The sequence below is a fragment of the Nematolebias whitei genome, chromosome 13 (genome assembly GCF_014905685.2).
Source record: "Nematolebias whitei isolate Nwh7 chromosome 13, NemWhi1, whole genome shotgun sequence".
Lineage (NCBI taxonomy): Eukaryota > Metazoa > Chordata > Actinopteri > Cyprinodontiformes > Rivulidae > Nematolebias > Nematolebias whitei.
In genome coordinates, this window is record NC_056510.1 from 20,130,617 (window position 1) to 20,146,863 (window position 16,247).

A 16,247-nucleotide genomic window follows, 5' to 3' on the forward strand; every position below is an offset into this window, starting at 1 on the left:
TCAAATGGCAACATTCTAACTGCTGCAAAACCACTACTTTTTTACTGATGTTAGCAGTTTCCTAAATCCTAAAATAATACAGAAAAAACTTGAATAAAATAGAATTACCAGATACAAAGGTTACCTGTGAATTTGTCCATTTCTGTGGAGATAATCCAGGGCCTCCAGAACTTCCTTTAATATGGTGGCAATAATAGGCTCATCTAAGTACCGATCTTTATCATCTTCTTTGCTTGAATGCTTTATTATATCCAGCATAGAACCTAAAACAACACCAAAAAAGCTCAACGTTAATTTAAAACAAACTACTAGAGGCCTGGGATCTTCAGGGTTCTGTGCAGCATCGTAGCTGTTCCTAGGACTGGGCTCTTCTGAGGTTGTTCCTAGGATCTACTGGAGCCACTATTCTAGTTTGGGGGTCACAGCACCAAGTGCTCCAGTGTCCACTGGTACCACTGGTACCTCTGAGGCCTTGACTCTCCACAACTTCTGTATTTTTTTTTTTCAGCCCAAGCTTCTTGTGCTCTTTCTTTCTGGTGTTACAGTCGCTCAGGATTGCTACATCTATCACCACTGCCTTCTTCTGTTGCATGTCTGGTTGGTTAGACATCACCTGTCTGGATCCACAAGTCCCACAGTATCTTAACCCAGGAGGAGTCCACCATCCTTGGTGGTTATGGCATCCCATATATGCTTTACTTGTCTACATCTTACATCATTATGTGTTAGACTGTCTCAGGGGCATCTTACAGCCTGCATCTTGGCTCCTGTCTGGCATTGCAGACCCCATCCTCTACTGCTTCTGTGCTGCCATGATATTAGTGCAGTGTCCTTTTGTTCAGCCATCTCTAGCAACTGGTAGGATTTGTTGATATCAGCCACTTCCCAATCTCTCAGTTGTGCATGCCATGCAGGGGTTTAACTTTCCATGATGGCTCCTCTTGTTTCACCTCTTCCACAATGGGTTTCTGCTGTCTGAGACATTCATAATAGTGCATACTGGGTGATTTCTTCATGATGTACTCCAGGATCTATGCTCTTTTATCTTGTATGTTGCCTCTAAGAGTCGCTAGTCCTCTGCCTCCCCTCCTTTCACTTAAACAGCATCTCCATTGTTAAGTACCACTCTAATAGCTTCATTCCCATTTGGTTATATTCAAGTCAAGTGTAGGTATGTCTCCAATGGGAGTGTATTCCTCACATCGTGGGTGGGATCATCAGTGCAAAGCAGGCGATAGTCAGATTTCATTGGTTTAAATTTGTCCTGGCACTGTTCATACGTTTGAGTGTAGCCATGGGCAGACAGTTTTTCAGACACCTCGCTCGTTCCTCGTGGCTCCGTCGAGCTCACGCTCTATGCCCTCATTAGCCAAAAGGGAGAAAAAGGTTTGCACCTCATCGTTGGTCCATGAGATTACATTGGATTTGCAGCTCGCCATCTCCATCTCAGGAAATTACGCTCTGTAACAACTGGATTGAAAATGGAGGAGTTTGCAAGTACAGCCCAGACTCATCCAGCGTCGTCAATCCACGCCTGCAGTTTGCCGACGTCAAAATCGCTTCCTCAGCTCGGCTCGCTTGGAACCATGGCTGAGGCGGGTCCAAAACCCAAGCAGGAACTGGTAATGGAGACAACTGACTGATGTGGAGTCGATGTGAACCGATTAAAGCCACGCCCGTGGAGAAGCAGCTGTAGTGTTCAACCTCAGGGGACTGGACTTGGGTTGAAACCCTATGCGCAATCTGAACTATCCAAGGTCAAGGTGTCTTTACTGTTATTCACACCACATGTGGTACATGTGGTGGAACGAAACTATGTACACAGGGTCCCAGTTTCATCCAACAAAATACAAATTGTAAAGAAAAACAGTAGTAAGATCTAAGATATGAACTAAGAAATATGCTAAACTAAGAATACACTAAGTACTAATAGTACAAAACAATATGTCAAACAACAGCAGCCCATATCCCTTTAAATGTTCAAAAGTAAGCTAGATATCGCTCAAAACTCATGAATCAAAGGCAAACATTTCAAAAGTTGTTTGTAAATTCAACACCGTTTACCAGTTAAATACAAAGCCAGACTGACTGGATGTTACTGTGTAGTCAGATGTTTTACATCTCTTTTTGTTATTTTTGAGTTTCCTGTTAGAGATGATGGTAAAAGCTGCTTGTTCCATATTCAGCTAATCAAACACAGACCTGTGAAAGAGCATCGAAGGCTTCATACTTGTGTATATAATATTAGGCGGTATTAAGGCAGGACTAAGCTTACCTCCACTCAGAAGCTTCATGACAAGCCAAAGCTCATCCTTCACAACAAAAGAGGTGAAGTAGGTGACGATGTTTGGATGGCTGCACTGACTCATGGCAAGGATTTCTTTCTGTTGGAAGATAAATGACAAACCGTTAAAAACCAAAAACATCTCACTTTTAATCAGAACTTTAGTTGCCGCTTATCGATTTGCAAGTCGTCACGTGATTTCACTGCTGTGCAACAGATTATCTCGTTATAAGCTGCAAAGCTTTACTTTTCTTAAAACAGAAGAATAACAACATGGATGAGAGTAATGAGTTGGAGAAGGTTAAGAAAACAGCCCATATTTGTTGTACTCACCAACAGCTCGTCCATGCTGGTCTGGCATTTTTCCAGGTTGATTCTCTTTATGGCAACACGCTCCTGTCTGGGGGTGCAGAGGGCTGCCTGCACCACAGCTGTGGCACCGCTGCCTGCAATCACAGCCACGTAGGACAGGAGCCAACAGGGATTAACGTCACACACGCAGCTGGAAGACTTTAGAATTCAGCGTCACTCTGTGGCCTTTGTGCTCAGGTGACAGCTTTCATTTCTCATGCTGAAGTAAACGGACTTTAACGTGCATCACTGTTTCAAACGCGATGTGTTGCTGGGTCGAGCGGTGAAGCCGTTCACACCAAGATGCTGCAACACGCTGCCCCGTAAGTCACAGTCAGTGAATAAAGATCCGACTGCTTTCCTGTTCATTTTTAAATAGAAAGTATTGCTCTTGTGTTTCTGATCACTAATCCCACGACAAGTAAAGTCATCTCTAGAAAACATGCATTCAACAACAAAAAAAGAAAATCATTATACTGCACAGCTTTTATTTGTTCGTTCTCGTTGAATTAAAGACGTACTACTGTTGCTTTGGTGTATATTTTCCAAAATTAATGAAGAAAATCACTAAAACTAACCTTTGGTGATTTATTTAAATGTAGATACTCTTGTAAAGGTTAGATTTGTCCACGCTTTTAGAAGTTTTAACAAAAAATGTTTGTACTTTTGCACAAAACGATACAATCCTTTTCTGTCCGAGTGCAATTTACACTTGCAGGCCACACGTTTTGCATCAAAAGCCCAAGTGTTACAAACCATCACCAGAGCTCAAATGTTATTCAAATAAGCTGGTTCAGCTCATTATAAAGAACACAAATCCTTTGTGTACTTTTTAAATTTTACTCATTTTCATATTTTTACAAAGAATTTACACCAAGTTACTTTTTTTTTTGTATAGCTGCTAGTACTTAATACATTCATATTGTATAGTCTTGATGTTTTCTGGTATGCGACAGTACACAACTTTATAAAACAGAAGTACTACTAAGCATTTATGTATTATATAGGTGTAACAGAAAAACAATGCAGCTGTATTACTAGGAATAAATATAATACTATATAAGGGAGTGGTGGTGAAGAGGTTAGAGAAGATGGGCCTGTGATCGGAAAGTCGCAGGTTCAACTCCCCAGACTGACAACATTAAAATGTGGGTAGAAAATGTGAAACACACACACATGCCTCCTCCCTCATTTGCCCCACTATGGGCCCTTGAGCAAGGCATTTAACCCCCATCATCTGCTCCCAAACAGGTCTCTCTTGAAAATGAGTTCTCGTGACTCAATGAGACTACCTGTATAAATAAAGGGTAAATAAATAAATACTGACACTTTAGCATCAACAGTTTTGTAGCGCTGACGAAGATGGTTTACTTGATTTATTAATTAAATGGTATAAACTAACTGAGTTTCTGATTTTTAGTTTTTTTATTATTTCGTCGGCCATAGAAAAGCTGTTTGGGACCAAGTCCAACAATTTTGATTTATTGGTACGCATTTAATCTCAGATTCGTTGGGTAAAGCATGCAAATAAAAGTGCTTTGTTTACATTAAACGAGTACCTGCATTTCAGAATTTCATATCGATAAATTTGGAAAACTACTGGGGAAGCGGTGGAACCGAGGCTAGAGAAGGCGAGCCTGTGATCCAAAAGGCCTCAAGAGCGCAACAGACTCATGTTCAGGCTGCTGTTTAATACACTGTATTATATTACATTATATTGTTTAGCGTATCCTAGCTCCTTGTATACCGTGTCTTTGTTATACTTTATAGTTTTGATACTTTGGGGGGACCTTGAGTACACAATTTCCGTCCACCTCATGTACCACATGTGATGCGAATGACAATAAAGAACCTTGAAAAAAAATAGTACTTTTGGCTGTTACGGCCTTTAAACAAATTTTAAAGTGTTACATTACAAGACAACTAAGAAAATGTTTGCAATTATTTAAATATCAACAGTTCAAATATGAAATCAATAGTCATTTGCAATCAAAATTATGTTTATATTTAAAGTGAGATATCTGTGAGGCAAAACTCTTTTTTTGCGCATAATAGCCTAATTAATTCAAGTTCCCTTTTTGGGGGTGGAAATGCATTTAAAACACTTCTGTATTCGCTCGAGATGATTTCGTATTCCATGTGAAAGTCACAGCTGTAGTGATTTCTGTAACAAACAGAAGCAGCTGGATCTGAGCCCCGCTGAATGGGACACTTCCACCCCGGAGCAGCAGCACTGATTCCGGCTTGTCTCGACAGATCTGCCCGGTCTCTTAACATCCGCATTGCAAAGCTTCGAGGGGGGAAAAAAGCCGGTAGGCCCTCGACTTCCCTTACAGCCTCCTCCACGATTACACCCACAGTCCCCCCGTCAAACACACACACGCACGTCTACTACAAACCTATGACTTCCTGCAGCTCGTACGACTCCCTGGTAATTGGCCAGCTGGCTGTCACCGCGGGCTGCTGCTGCGGCGGAGCTTCTCCTTGCTGGTCCGCCATGATGATAACGAGGAGGAGGATGCGCTAGTTAGCTGCCTCTGTCGCGTCGGGGCAGAGGAACAGACGGTTTGACCTCACCTCCTCCGTGGAAGTGTCAGCTGGCAGCTGCAGCACGACAGCCCCCGCCAGCGCGAGCTCAACCCGGAAAATAACGGAGCGTACACATGCGCGCGCGCCCAGTTCGCCACACACAGGAAGACCTTGTTGAAAATCACTTTTAATCTTCTTAGTGGGGCAGCTGACGACTACAGCCCCAGTATACTGCAAAATTAGCTCCTACTGCATGATTTAAGTAGCTTAACCGTTTTAATGTATTTAAAATGACCTCTGTACGTTTTTAATTTATTTTATAATTTCGTTTGGCTTTTTGTCGTTTTAGGGACTCTGACACGCATGTGTTACGATTTAATGTGTCTCAGCTAAAAGTGCACGTGACTGTGCTCGCAATGTCCACTAGATGGCGCCGTCACATTACACCCGCTGTGAGAAATTTGCATACGGTGCCCTTGGAAAGAACTACGGAGCCCCGTGAGTGCCATATGAAGCTCCCTTGGCTAAAATAAATGACTGTGTGGTGTGCGCAGGAAAACAAAAAATTATCAATTTCGTGCTCACATGAGAAACAATTAAATATATATTGCGCGCACTATAGATGTGTCTAATGTGCACTAATTGAATAGGTTATCCAGTGAAACTTAGTGTCTGTTTTCAATTTGCAAAGTAAAATAAGAGATTCATTTGAGCTATCTTCAAATTATATTTTTAACATTTTGACTGTAGTTTTACCATTTATACCAATGAGTGTTTGGATGAAAATATGAAGAATGTTTTGGTTTTCAGGAGGTGGATATATTTTTTTTATATATATATATATATAGTTGAATCATTTTTAACAAAAAAAAACGAAGTCCAGATGACATGATTCAACCTTTTTTGTTGTTATATACCTGAATGACTGAGAAAACAAACTTTGTGTTTTTGAAACCATTAGTGAAAAGGCCAGACTTCAGGGGTATCTGAGGCAGGCTTGAAACACAAGAGTCAGGGTGGCTTCTGGGTAATACCAGATGGCTAGGCCTCAGACCGACGAAGCCTCTTGGATGAGGGGCGAAACGTTTCTTTTTAACAAAAAAAAAAAACGAAGTCCAGATGACATGATTCAACCTCTTTTGTCTTAAATGTAGTGTCGGGTGATTTTAGTAATGCGCCCCATGTGCCACTAGGTGGCAGAGTTTTACAAAACATGCTGCTGATCTATTTTCTTGTACAAACAGCTGAGTTGGGCTGTTTTCAGAGGTAGGCGGGTCTTTGTCTGGCTACCATTAATGTAAATAATAAATGAAGCACAGAAAGCCAGTCATTTGTTGTGTGTTATTCTAATCTAGATTACCAGAGTCGTACTGGCATTTCCGCGCAGCATTCAGCTGCTGAGGATTGGGCCAGCTTCAGCTGACTGACTGGGACAGCAGCTGAAGCGGACGGGCATCAGCTCATCTCCGAGCTCCCATCATCATCCTCCTCCTCTTCCTCGGTGTCCGCTGCAGGGAGACATGGCCGGGATCCTGGCGTGGTTCTGGAACGAGAGGTTCTGGCTCCCTCATAACGTAACCTGGGCTGATTTGAAGAACACAGATGAGGCGACGTTCCCGCAAGCAGAGGATCTGTATCTGGCGTGTCCTTTAGCTTTCTGCATCTTCATGATACGGCTGGTGTTTGAAAGGTGAGCTGGTGGCTGGGGGGGTGTGCTGGTTTGTTGTGTGTATGAGCGATGCGCATGCAGTCTGTCCCCCCCTTCCAAAACAATGGCACCTGATGTGCACGGCGGATCATCCTTCTCCTTCAGGCCTGCAGCGTTCTGCTCTCCGTGCGTCCGTCAGAGCGCACAGACCTGACCACCTGGAGCCCAAAGCTGAAGCATCATCCTTTAACAGTTCAGAATTCATGTTTCATGTTGTGAGCCATGTCTCACTCAGTCATCAACAGATCACTTCTCATCACGTGTCTTTATTGGAGGCTGCGAGTGAAGCCTTCCTCCCCTCAACACGCTGCTTTGTTTAGGCTCTTTATAATTTATAAAACTCTCCTCGTGAACTCGGTTGGTTGATCTTCCACAGTGTCCCAGGATTTCTTTCAGTAGTTCTTTCTAACAGAAAATATCAGTTGCCAAACAAACCCCAACTAGTCTGCGTAAATATTTCACAACAATAAAGGCCTAGCTTTAAAAAAAAAAAGAAATTCACCATCACTTCCTTTCATGCCAGAGTTTTGATGTATTGTTCAGAAGAAGTGGCTGAGTTGTAGCTGCTTTGACACGTCACATGTGGAGTCATTGTTGCAAATGATGCTCAGTAACCACCCCAAATTTGAGCTCAATAGCTGTAAAACTGAGTTTAGCCATTTTTGTGTTGTCTAATATCACATACTGTAGCTGTGGCAAACAGCTTTAATTGGGCTGATCCAAAAGTTGATACGTTGTTGTACATCCAGTTATTATTTTTCTGAAAGTTTCATTAAAATCCACATTATTCTTGATGAGATGTCAGCATGATGGATCAGTGGTTAGCACTGTGGCCTCACAGCAAGAAGGTCCTGAGTTCAGTCCCCGGTTGGACCTGGGGTCTTTCTGTGTGGTACTCCGGTTTCCACTCACAGACCAAAAACATGCATGTTAGGCTGCCTTCAGACACAGGCCTCTCTTGCAAAAGAGATCTGTGATCTCAATGGGATTTGCCTGGTTAAATAAAGGTTAATAAATATTTTGCTAACAGACAAACTGGGTTGACTCCAAGGGATAATGCTAAAGTTTTAAGCAAATATCTTACACAGCGAGGAGCACTTAAAGTATGTGCTGTAAATGACTATCAGCTGCAACCTCTGTCAATATCTGTCAAATTGACTCAGATATAGTCAGTACTGTGTTTTCTAAGGTCAGTTAGTTGTGGCAGCCATCTTGAATCTGGTTAGCTCAAAAAGTCAATCAGGCCTAGAGATACAGCTGATGATTATTTCTTAATTTTTTTAATTAAAATACATACAGTGGTTCATGAGATATTTTGCTAACAGACAGATAAAGTTTGCTCCAAATAGTTCATGGCAATTTTTTTTTTTTATAAATCTGTAATCGGATAGCTCTCAGAATTTTTGTTAGGAATCAGTCTCAGCTGCTGCCACACCAAGTTTTAGATTCACACGTGTAACATTAATTGAGTTATAACCATTTTTAGATTTTAATGTCAGCTGGCTGTGGCAGCCATCTTTAATTAGTAAAACTCCAAAAATTAATTATTTATAGACGTAAATCCAAAGATTACGTTCGACAAGTTTAAATAAAATCTGTCGAATAGTTCGTTAGATATTTTAGTAACAGACAGTCAAACATTATTGTCTCCCTTTGCCTTTGCAGCTGGCAACAATAATAAATTGTTAAGAGCCAAACAAGCTGTGTAAGAGCACGTGCATTCAAACCATTGACAGGTTATGGTAAAACAAAAATATACATTGGGAACTAACAGTAACTATTAGCAACAGGTAAATGTGATGCGTATGAATGTGTGCATTACAATCTGTAATATGTTCGTTATAAATCTAAATTGATGAAAAACGCCTTATTTTGACATGAAATATTTGTTTTTTGCAGGTTCATTGCAAGACCTTGTGCCATGGGTCTAAAAATCCAAGCCAACGGGCCCCAGAAGGCACAGCCGAACGCTATCCTGGAGAAGGTTTTCACTGCTATAACCAAGGTGCAACATGCATTTCACGTTTTACTTTTATAATTTATCATGTAGCTAAAAATAACTCTGGGGACTTTCCTGCCAGCATCCAGATGAGAAGAGGTTGGAGGGCCTGTCCAAGCAACTCGACTGGGATGTGCGCACCATCCAGCGTTGGTTCCGGCAGCGGCGCAACCAGGAGAAGCCGAGCACTCTCGCCAGATTCTGCGAAAGCATGTGAGACAGCAACATTTAGTTCCTATCTTAGCTGCAAACGCTTTGTTCCAGCAATAATTTCCAGTTTAAAATACATCACACCTGCCAAGAAAATCCATTATAGTGACCATTATATCAGCTTAATGTTGGCATTTACATTAGTGCTTCATTTTAACTCACTACTACAGCTAATGTGTGAGGGCTGATTTAAATAAGCTGCCATCGATTACTTTGCATCAACACCACAACTTAGAATTGTAGGAAAAGCAGGAATGATGGATAACTTTATCTGAGCAAGATCCTGCACGTTCATTTTCATACTGTATGAGCGCGGAGGTCAGTTCTGTGCTAGACTAAAAGCAAACGCTCATAAAAAAAGCAAGTTAGATAAATGGAGGCATTAATGTTGACGCAAATTTGTTGGACGTGAGTTTAAATTGACCATTAAGGTCCTGAAAAGTCAGGATCAAGGTGTCATGTAGCTGGTTACGGTCCGAAGGCAGTGGCCAGTCCATAGGAGCAGGTTCAAGTCAAGTTTACTGTCATTCGCATCACATGTGGTACATGAGGTGGAACAAAATTATGTACAACCAAAAATAGCAAAAATATAAAGAGTAAAAAGAAACAGTATAAAAGGATCAAAGACACACTAAAGTATATGCTAAACGAACATAAAACAGTACGCTAAAAGATCTAAGATGTATACTAAACGAACATCAAATGTACGCTAAAAGAGCTAAGATATACGATAAACGAACGCCAAACAGTACGCTAAAAGATCTAAAATATATGCTAAATAAACGTCAAACAGTACGCTAAAAGATCTAAGATATGCTAAACGAAAATCAAACGGTACGCTAAAAGATCTAAGATATATGCAAAATGAACATCAAATGGTACACTCCGAGATCTAACATATACGAAAAACAAACGTGAAACAGTACGATAACAGATCTAAGATATATGCTAAATGAATGCCAAACAATACGCTAAAAGATCTAAGTGTATGCTAAACGAACGTCAAACTGTACTCTAAAAGATTTGAGATATACGCTAAACAAATGTGAAACGGTACGCTAACAGATCTAAGATATACGAAAAATGAACGTCAAACGGTACACTAAAAATCTAAGATGTATGCTAAATGAATGTCAAACGGTATGTTAAAAGATCTAAGATATACGCTAAACACTAATAATGTACAACAATACGGTGTAAAAACGGCAGCCCAAACATGAGTCTGTGGTGAACAGCTGGGTATGAATACAGCAGCATAAAGGCAAGAGATCAGCAGCATGATATCAGCAGCATGGATAATCAGCAGCACAGATAAGTCATAAGTTTCATTCGCCCCACAAAGTAGTTCCTCCAAATAAACAATGTGTTAGTTATTTACTGAGCTTACTGTGTATTGTTTTATTCTGTATGTTTTTCAACTATTTTGACTATTTTAAGTGGAATTTGATTTTCAGGGATTCATTCGTTTCTCAAGCAGATTCAAACTGATCTGAACACGCAGGTCCAATAGTTTAATTTGGTATGTCCGATTTTCTGCCCTGTGGACACAGTCAGCTGAATTACTTGGCTGAACATTGTTTAAGAAGCTGAAACTGATTTGTTAAAGCTAAAAGAAACAGACTACAAGCTAAAAGAAGCCAAATGCTAAAAGCTAAATGTAGCAAACACTACCTGAAAGTGGCTGTGGCAAAAATTTGCTTGACTCCAAGTGTTAATCAGTATGTGCATCCAATTATTACGCTCTCAGTTTGTTTTTTATCTAGCTCACAAGATTTTTTGCTTACACAGAAGAGCACACACATGATAGCTTATTGCGACGGATGATAAAAACAAAAATAACAAAATGCTGAGATGGCTCTTTGACTGATAACCCCTTAGTTTTGGGTTACTAATCCTGTATTTTCCATGGCATCTTAGTAGTGCAACGTAAATAGTTACTTTTGTTTGTTAATAGTTGAATGTGTCTCAGTGTGACTCACTCTTTTGTAAAGGCAACACTTCTAATCTGCAGTGAAGCGTTTGCCATCAGGGAGATTGTACTTACTTAGCGGCGTGATGTTAAAGGCTGAGGAGTGAGTTTTGCTGTCAGAGCGGAGTCATGTCTGACACTGGTGGAGTAAATCTGGCAGTTAGAGACACGAGGAGCCTCGCATCTTCTGATACGCCTGCGGCTGCTGTTCACTCAGGAGAACACGTTCAGCTGATTAGGCTGCTGGACTCCTGTTACAACCTCACGCAAGGTTCCGAACAGGCAAACATGCTTCCATTCGCACAAGAAGAAACTGGATTTACCTGGATCCTTTGGAGTCAACTTGAAAACATATGTCTATAGCGTACAGTAATTATTGCCCCAAGCCAGGGGTGTCAAACTCACTCACAAAAGGGGTCCAAAAATTATTTTTCTTTCAAACAAAAGGCCAGTTACAGAATCTACATTAACTCAAATTAGATACCCAACATCTTTTCTTGGTGTCAGGTTCCTCAAAAAATTGTTTGATTGGTCTCATTTGATGTTCCCTGTTCGACTTTTGACATCATAATTAAAGATTACTGAAAAAAAATCAACTGAAAAAAGTATTTTACATTTAACATATCATCTTGGGGGGCCAGATAAGATGTCAACAAGGGCCACATTCGGCCCCCGGGCCTTGAGTTTGACATATGTGCCCTAAGCTAAAGGGGAAAGTGTGATATTATTGTCACAATATCTCACAATTTTGCAGGACTTGTCACACAATTTCATTGAAGAGGTTTGACTCAAACAACTTCTCACCGATGATTTTAGATTTAACTTTAGTTTTTACCATACTTCGTCCATGTGCTCTTTCTCTATTGATGCAGGTCTCCAAGCGAAGCTGGTTCGGTCCTTCCAGCAGCGATTGTGCTGTAATTTGGCTCTCTTGGCTCCGTTTTTGCAGACTGACACAATTCTTTGTCTCTTAGTCGTGCCTGATTCAATTCAATTCAGAATACTTTGTTCATCCCAAAGGGAAAACAAATGTTGTAACTCGTCCTCGTTTCATTAAGAGATCTTATAGATACTGATGACTGTAGGTAGGAAGGATCTCTTGTAGAGGTCTGTCTCACAGTGGATCCGAAGAAACTGGCTGCAGAGGCCATCTAATCCGTCTACCTGGACTTGACTGGCCTCTCAGTTCCCACGGGCTGCAGGACCGTCCAAATGCTGGGTAAAACTCCTACCCGAGCGATGGTCACTCCTCCCAGCAGCCTGCCGAGCTCATCGTTGCTGCGGAAAGCCGGCTGCAGGTGTCAGGGGACGATCCTGGTCCTTCTGCTGTCATGAGTCACATTTCCTGCCAGCTCCAGGATCTCAATGGTCAGGCACTCGAGCACAGCCAGCAGGGAGACGGGAATGCATCCACTGCACCTCCTTTTCAACTCATTTGAGATTTGGGGCTGTAGTTGAGGTTTTATTTGAGCTTAGAGATGTTAATCAGCTGCTCCCGGTTGTTAAAAAAAAATGTTGCCGTGGTTACACATAACAAATGTCCAAAAGTTTAAAAAAAGTTTCAGTAAAAACCCTTCCAGCTGCACAGCATCCAATACCAGAGGAAATATTGTTTTCGTCTTTAATCCAAAAGACTTCTTCAGTCTGAGGAGCTTTGTCTGTCCCCAGCAAACTTGTTGATGAGATGGTGCTATTTATAATACTGAGTTTGTTGCAGCTCCTCCGACTGAAGAAGCTTTTTGGATAAAAGACGAAACGTTTTAACAAGAAGAATCCATCCAGAGGACCTGACTTAACTTTGTTAGATTTCTTTGGATTATTGAGCATGCATCAAAAAATCAAGAGCGAGTTTCTTTTTTTGATGTTGTTGCAAGAAACATATTGCAAAGCCTTTCCTACAACACACTGAAATATTTGTATAAAATTCCAGCTTGGCAAAATATTTGACTACAGGAGATAAAGATTGATGGACTTTACAGTGCAGTCGATTCCTTCTTTTCCTGAGTGGGAGCTTTAAAATCCTCAATAGTCCCAACTGTGTGATCTCATCTTTCTCCATCCATCATCTTCTGTACTTTCGACTAAGAACAAAGACATAATCATGAGTAAAATACTGACATTTCATATGCTTTATCCAATACAAAAGAAGAGGACAGCTTTTTTTTAGATTTAATATCTTTGTTCAGGGAGTTCAGTCTGAAGTTTTTACCAGATATTAACTTTTTTTTCCTCCTGCAACATATATTATTTAAAGTTAAAGTTTGATGCCAGACCTCTATAAATTTCTACGACTTGATGAAAAATCTGCACAAATATATTTTTCATGCTTTTACCTCTTAGCCGGGTTTCATTAGATTTGGCTGCATGATTTTATCGTGTTCTTGCTAAAACGCAGATGGTATACTAACAGCAATACTTGTGTTGTTTAAAAAAAAAAAATCCGAAGTCTTAATGCCATTAGCATCTTTTTTTAAATTGATGTTTGATTTAACCTCCAGAAGTTTCTCTGCAGGAAGACACCAGGAATAACAGCTGAGACTAGCAGGACTCTCAAATTATTCAGTATTCTGAAGCCAATTTCTGCAGCATGTTCATAGATGGTTGGCTGCTTTGCTATAAACATATCAGATATTTTAGATAACACATAGCACATTGTGTTAACTCGATTATTTCCCAACAAGTAAACCACAGTTTGCAGGCCGTTTATAGACCAAGTCATTTAGTCTAATTTTGTTAACTATTAATTGGTAATCAAGTGTAATTTGCAAGTTGCAACTAAATTAGGAGTTGCAAACAGACGCCAGGTATTAGATTATTAAAAAAAACGGTTATCATAAAAGTACAACTCATTGTGACACAAACCTTCTGGGCTTGAATTCTGAAGGAATGTACTCAAGAGAAGCAGCTGTGAGTCATTGTGCTTTTATATACGTAGCAGCGATTTAGCATCACTTGAAAAATCTGCAGCTTGATCGGTTGCCATGCAACAGACTTTACTGTTTGCCAGGTAGTCTCGTCCTCACAGTTTGCTTTTATTATTCTTTTGATCAAGAACAGAAAACAGCTAATGATGGCTCCCATAGGCTACATGCTCATGTGGCAATCTTTTTTTTAAAATACATATTAGAGTTACAATGATTATCATAAGCAAACATCCAGATAAAAAGAGGAGTTTTGCTTTAAGTGGAGTGCTGATGTGGAGTCACTTCATTTTGAGACTTTGAGCCGTGTTGGGTTTCAGGGCTAGACATGTCAAATTGGGTGTCAAAGTCTAGCTGTTATGAGCAGGCTAATGCACAACTTCCTCATCAGTAGGTGTTTGATCACAGCCTCGTCAGCTGCAGCAGTTTCCCTTCTGATCACATCATTGTGTAACAACGGTTACAGTAAATTATACAGGATTATTTAAAACACACAGTCATGACGGACGGGAACAGATCGAACTGTGAGGAAGTCTGGGATGTCTCATTTTTCATCCTGTACTGGAGAATTAGGAAAGAAACAAGGATGACCCTTACATGTGCTGAACATAATGTCTCATAATAAAAAGTTTGGTATTTCTTTTGCAATCTTGATATTTCCAGATTCAGTTCAGAATGTGAAGCATGTGTGCAGTGCAAATTCAAAACCGCTTTTTGCAAGTTTCTCATTTAAAAATAATAAATTGAAGAACAGCAATAATTTTTCAATGCAAAAAAAATAAAAGATGAGAACATTCTCATGGCTTTTGAGAACCAGATTCATTCACTGGCAAAAAAAATTTAAGGCTGTGGCCCTGAAACAAAAAAAAAATGCTAAAGTCTCCTCCAAATAATGATAGAACAAGGAAACTGCTAAATTTATACTAATCTTTTTCTTGTTTTTACTTTATTCAGGTGGAGATTTACATTCTACTTGTACATATTTACGTATGGAGTGCGTTTCCTTAAAAAGGTAAGTTTTGTTTGACATCTGCTTTCTAATCATAAAATATTAACTTTTAAGTATTTGATTGATGCAGTTATGCGTGTGCTCAGTTGTGTGTTTGTTTGCAAAATATCTTGTAAACCATTGGACATATTTTGATGAAACTCAAAACTAATTACCTCTACAACTGATTAACCCAATTAATTGTCAATTAATTAATTGTTAATGATAATAACAATTATAATATATAATATTATTTATATATTGTAAATATATAAATATGTATGTTCCAACTAATTCTACATTCATTCTAAACAGCTTGATTGTAAAAGCTTAATTTTTGAAGAAACACATATTTCACCCTTTCAGTTCTCAAATTTTAGGGAAAATGTTTTTAGCTAGTAAAAAACCTCCCTGCAGCGCTGCACTGTGTCTGGTTAAATTCAGGGGATAAGGGTGATCAGAGCATCCCAGTACACCCAGTAAAACTGTTCGCTCTTCTTTGAAAGTTTGACATCCCAGCGGGTGAGGATGTTAGAAAGTTTTATATGCATATATTCATGAAAGTGCATAGAAAACAGCATCAGCAGCTAAACAGAGGAGGAAAAAACCTCCCAGAGACACAAGCTGCATGATGAAGCACTATGTGAAAATAGTTCACTCAGTGGTGGTTGCTGCTGCAGGCGTCAGCCTCCAGCTTCTGGGGGGTTTATTAATAGAAAAGTACAGGAGACGTAAGCTCAGGCAGAATGACGGCTCAAAGTTTAATTATAACACGTTTTACTTAGGATTTAATGCAAGAACACCCTGTCACAGAGCAAAGAGGGAAATTAGATATACCATTCATCCAGCCGTCCATCTTGTGAGCTGGATAACTTGAAAAAGAAGTGAGGTACCAACTTCCATTTTGATGAGTGGCTGCACCTAGGAGTAAGAAAGGTCTCTATTGAAAATTGGGCAAAATGGTTGGCAGCTGTGGATGAGTGGTTAAGAGCAGTTGTCCTCCAATGCAAGAGTTGGGAGTTCGATTCCACCAGCAGCCGCATGCTGAAGTGTCCCTGGGCAAGACACTGAAACCCTCATTGCCTCCGATGTGTGTCCCATTGGTGTATGAATGTGATAAAACTGATTATTCTTTGCAAAGATCTAGTAGAGTGCTGTATGAATGGGTCAATGAGGGCACAGATTGTAGTGTGAAGCGCTTTGAGTATCTTGATAAGATAGAAAGGCGCTATATAAGTACAGTCCATTTACTATATATATATATATATATATATATATATATATATAT

The 16,247-nt window shown here is 40.0% G+C and overlaps 2 protein-coding genes across 3 annotated transcripts in view; one reads left to right on the forward strand and one right to left on the reverse strand.

Annotated features, from left to right (window-relative positions):
* stk39 (serine threonine kinase 39) overlaps positions 1–5,252 on the reverse strand; it is a 32,263-nt gene extending 27,011 nt beyond the window's left edge. The window contains exons 1-4 of the mRNA XM_037686425.1: positions 5,035–5,252; positions 2,618–2,730; positions 2,276–2,384; positions 125–263 (exon numbers count right to left, since the gene is read on the reverse strand). Of these exons, the coding sequence (XP_037542353.1) occupies positions 125–263; positions 2,276–2,384; positions 2,618–2,730; positions 5,035–5,134 (461 nt within the window). The 5' untranslated portion in view covers positions 5,135–5,252. The remainder of the gene's footprint in view (positions 1–124; positions 264–2,275; positions 2,385–2,617; positions 2,731–5,034) is intronic.
* A 1,409-nt stretch (positions 5,253–6,661) lies between these two features.
* The window catches only part of cers6 (ceramide synthase 6), a 19,374-nt gene continuing 9,788 nt past the window's right edge, over positions 6,662–16,247 (forward strand). For both annotated transcript variants that reach the window (XM_037686426.1, XM_037686427.1), the window contains exons 1-4: positions 6,662–6,854; positions 8,772–8,877; positions 8,954–9,084; positions 14,926–14,983. In XM_037686426.1, coding sequence (XP_037542354.1) covers positions 6,685–6,854; positions 8,772–8,877; positions 8,954–9,084; positions 14,926–14,983 — 465 coding nt within the window. In that variant the 5' untranslated portion in view covers positions 6,662–6,684. The remainder of the gene's footprint in view (positions 6,855–8,771; positions 8,878–8,953; positions 9,085–14,925; positions 14,984–16,247) is intronic.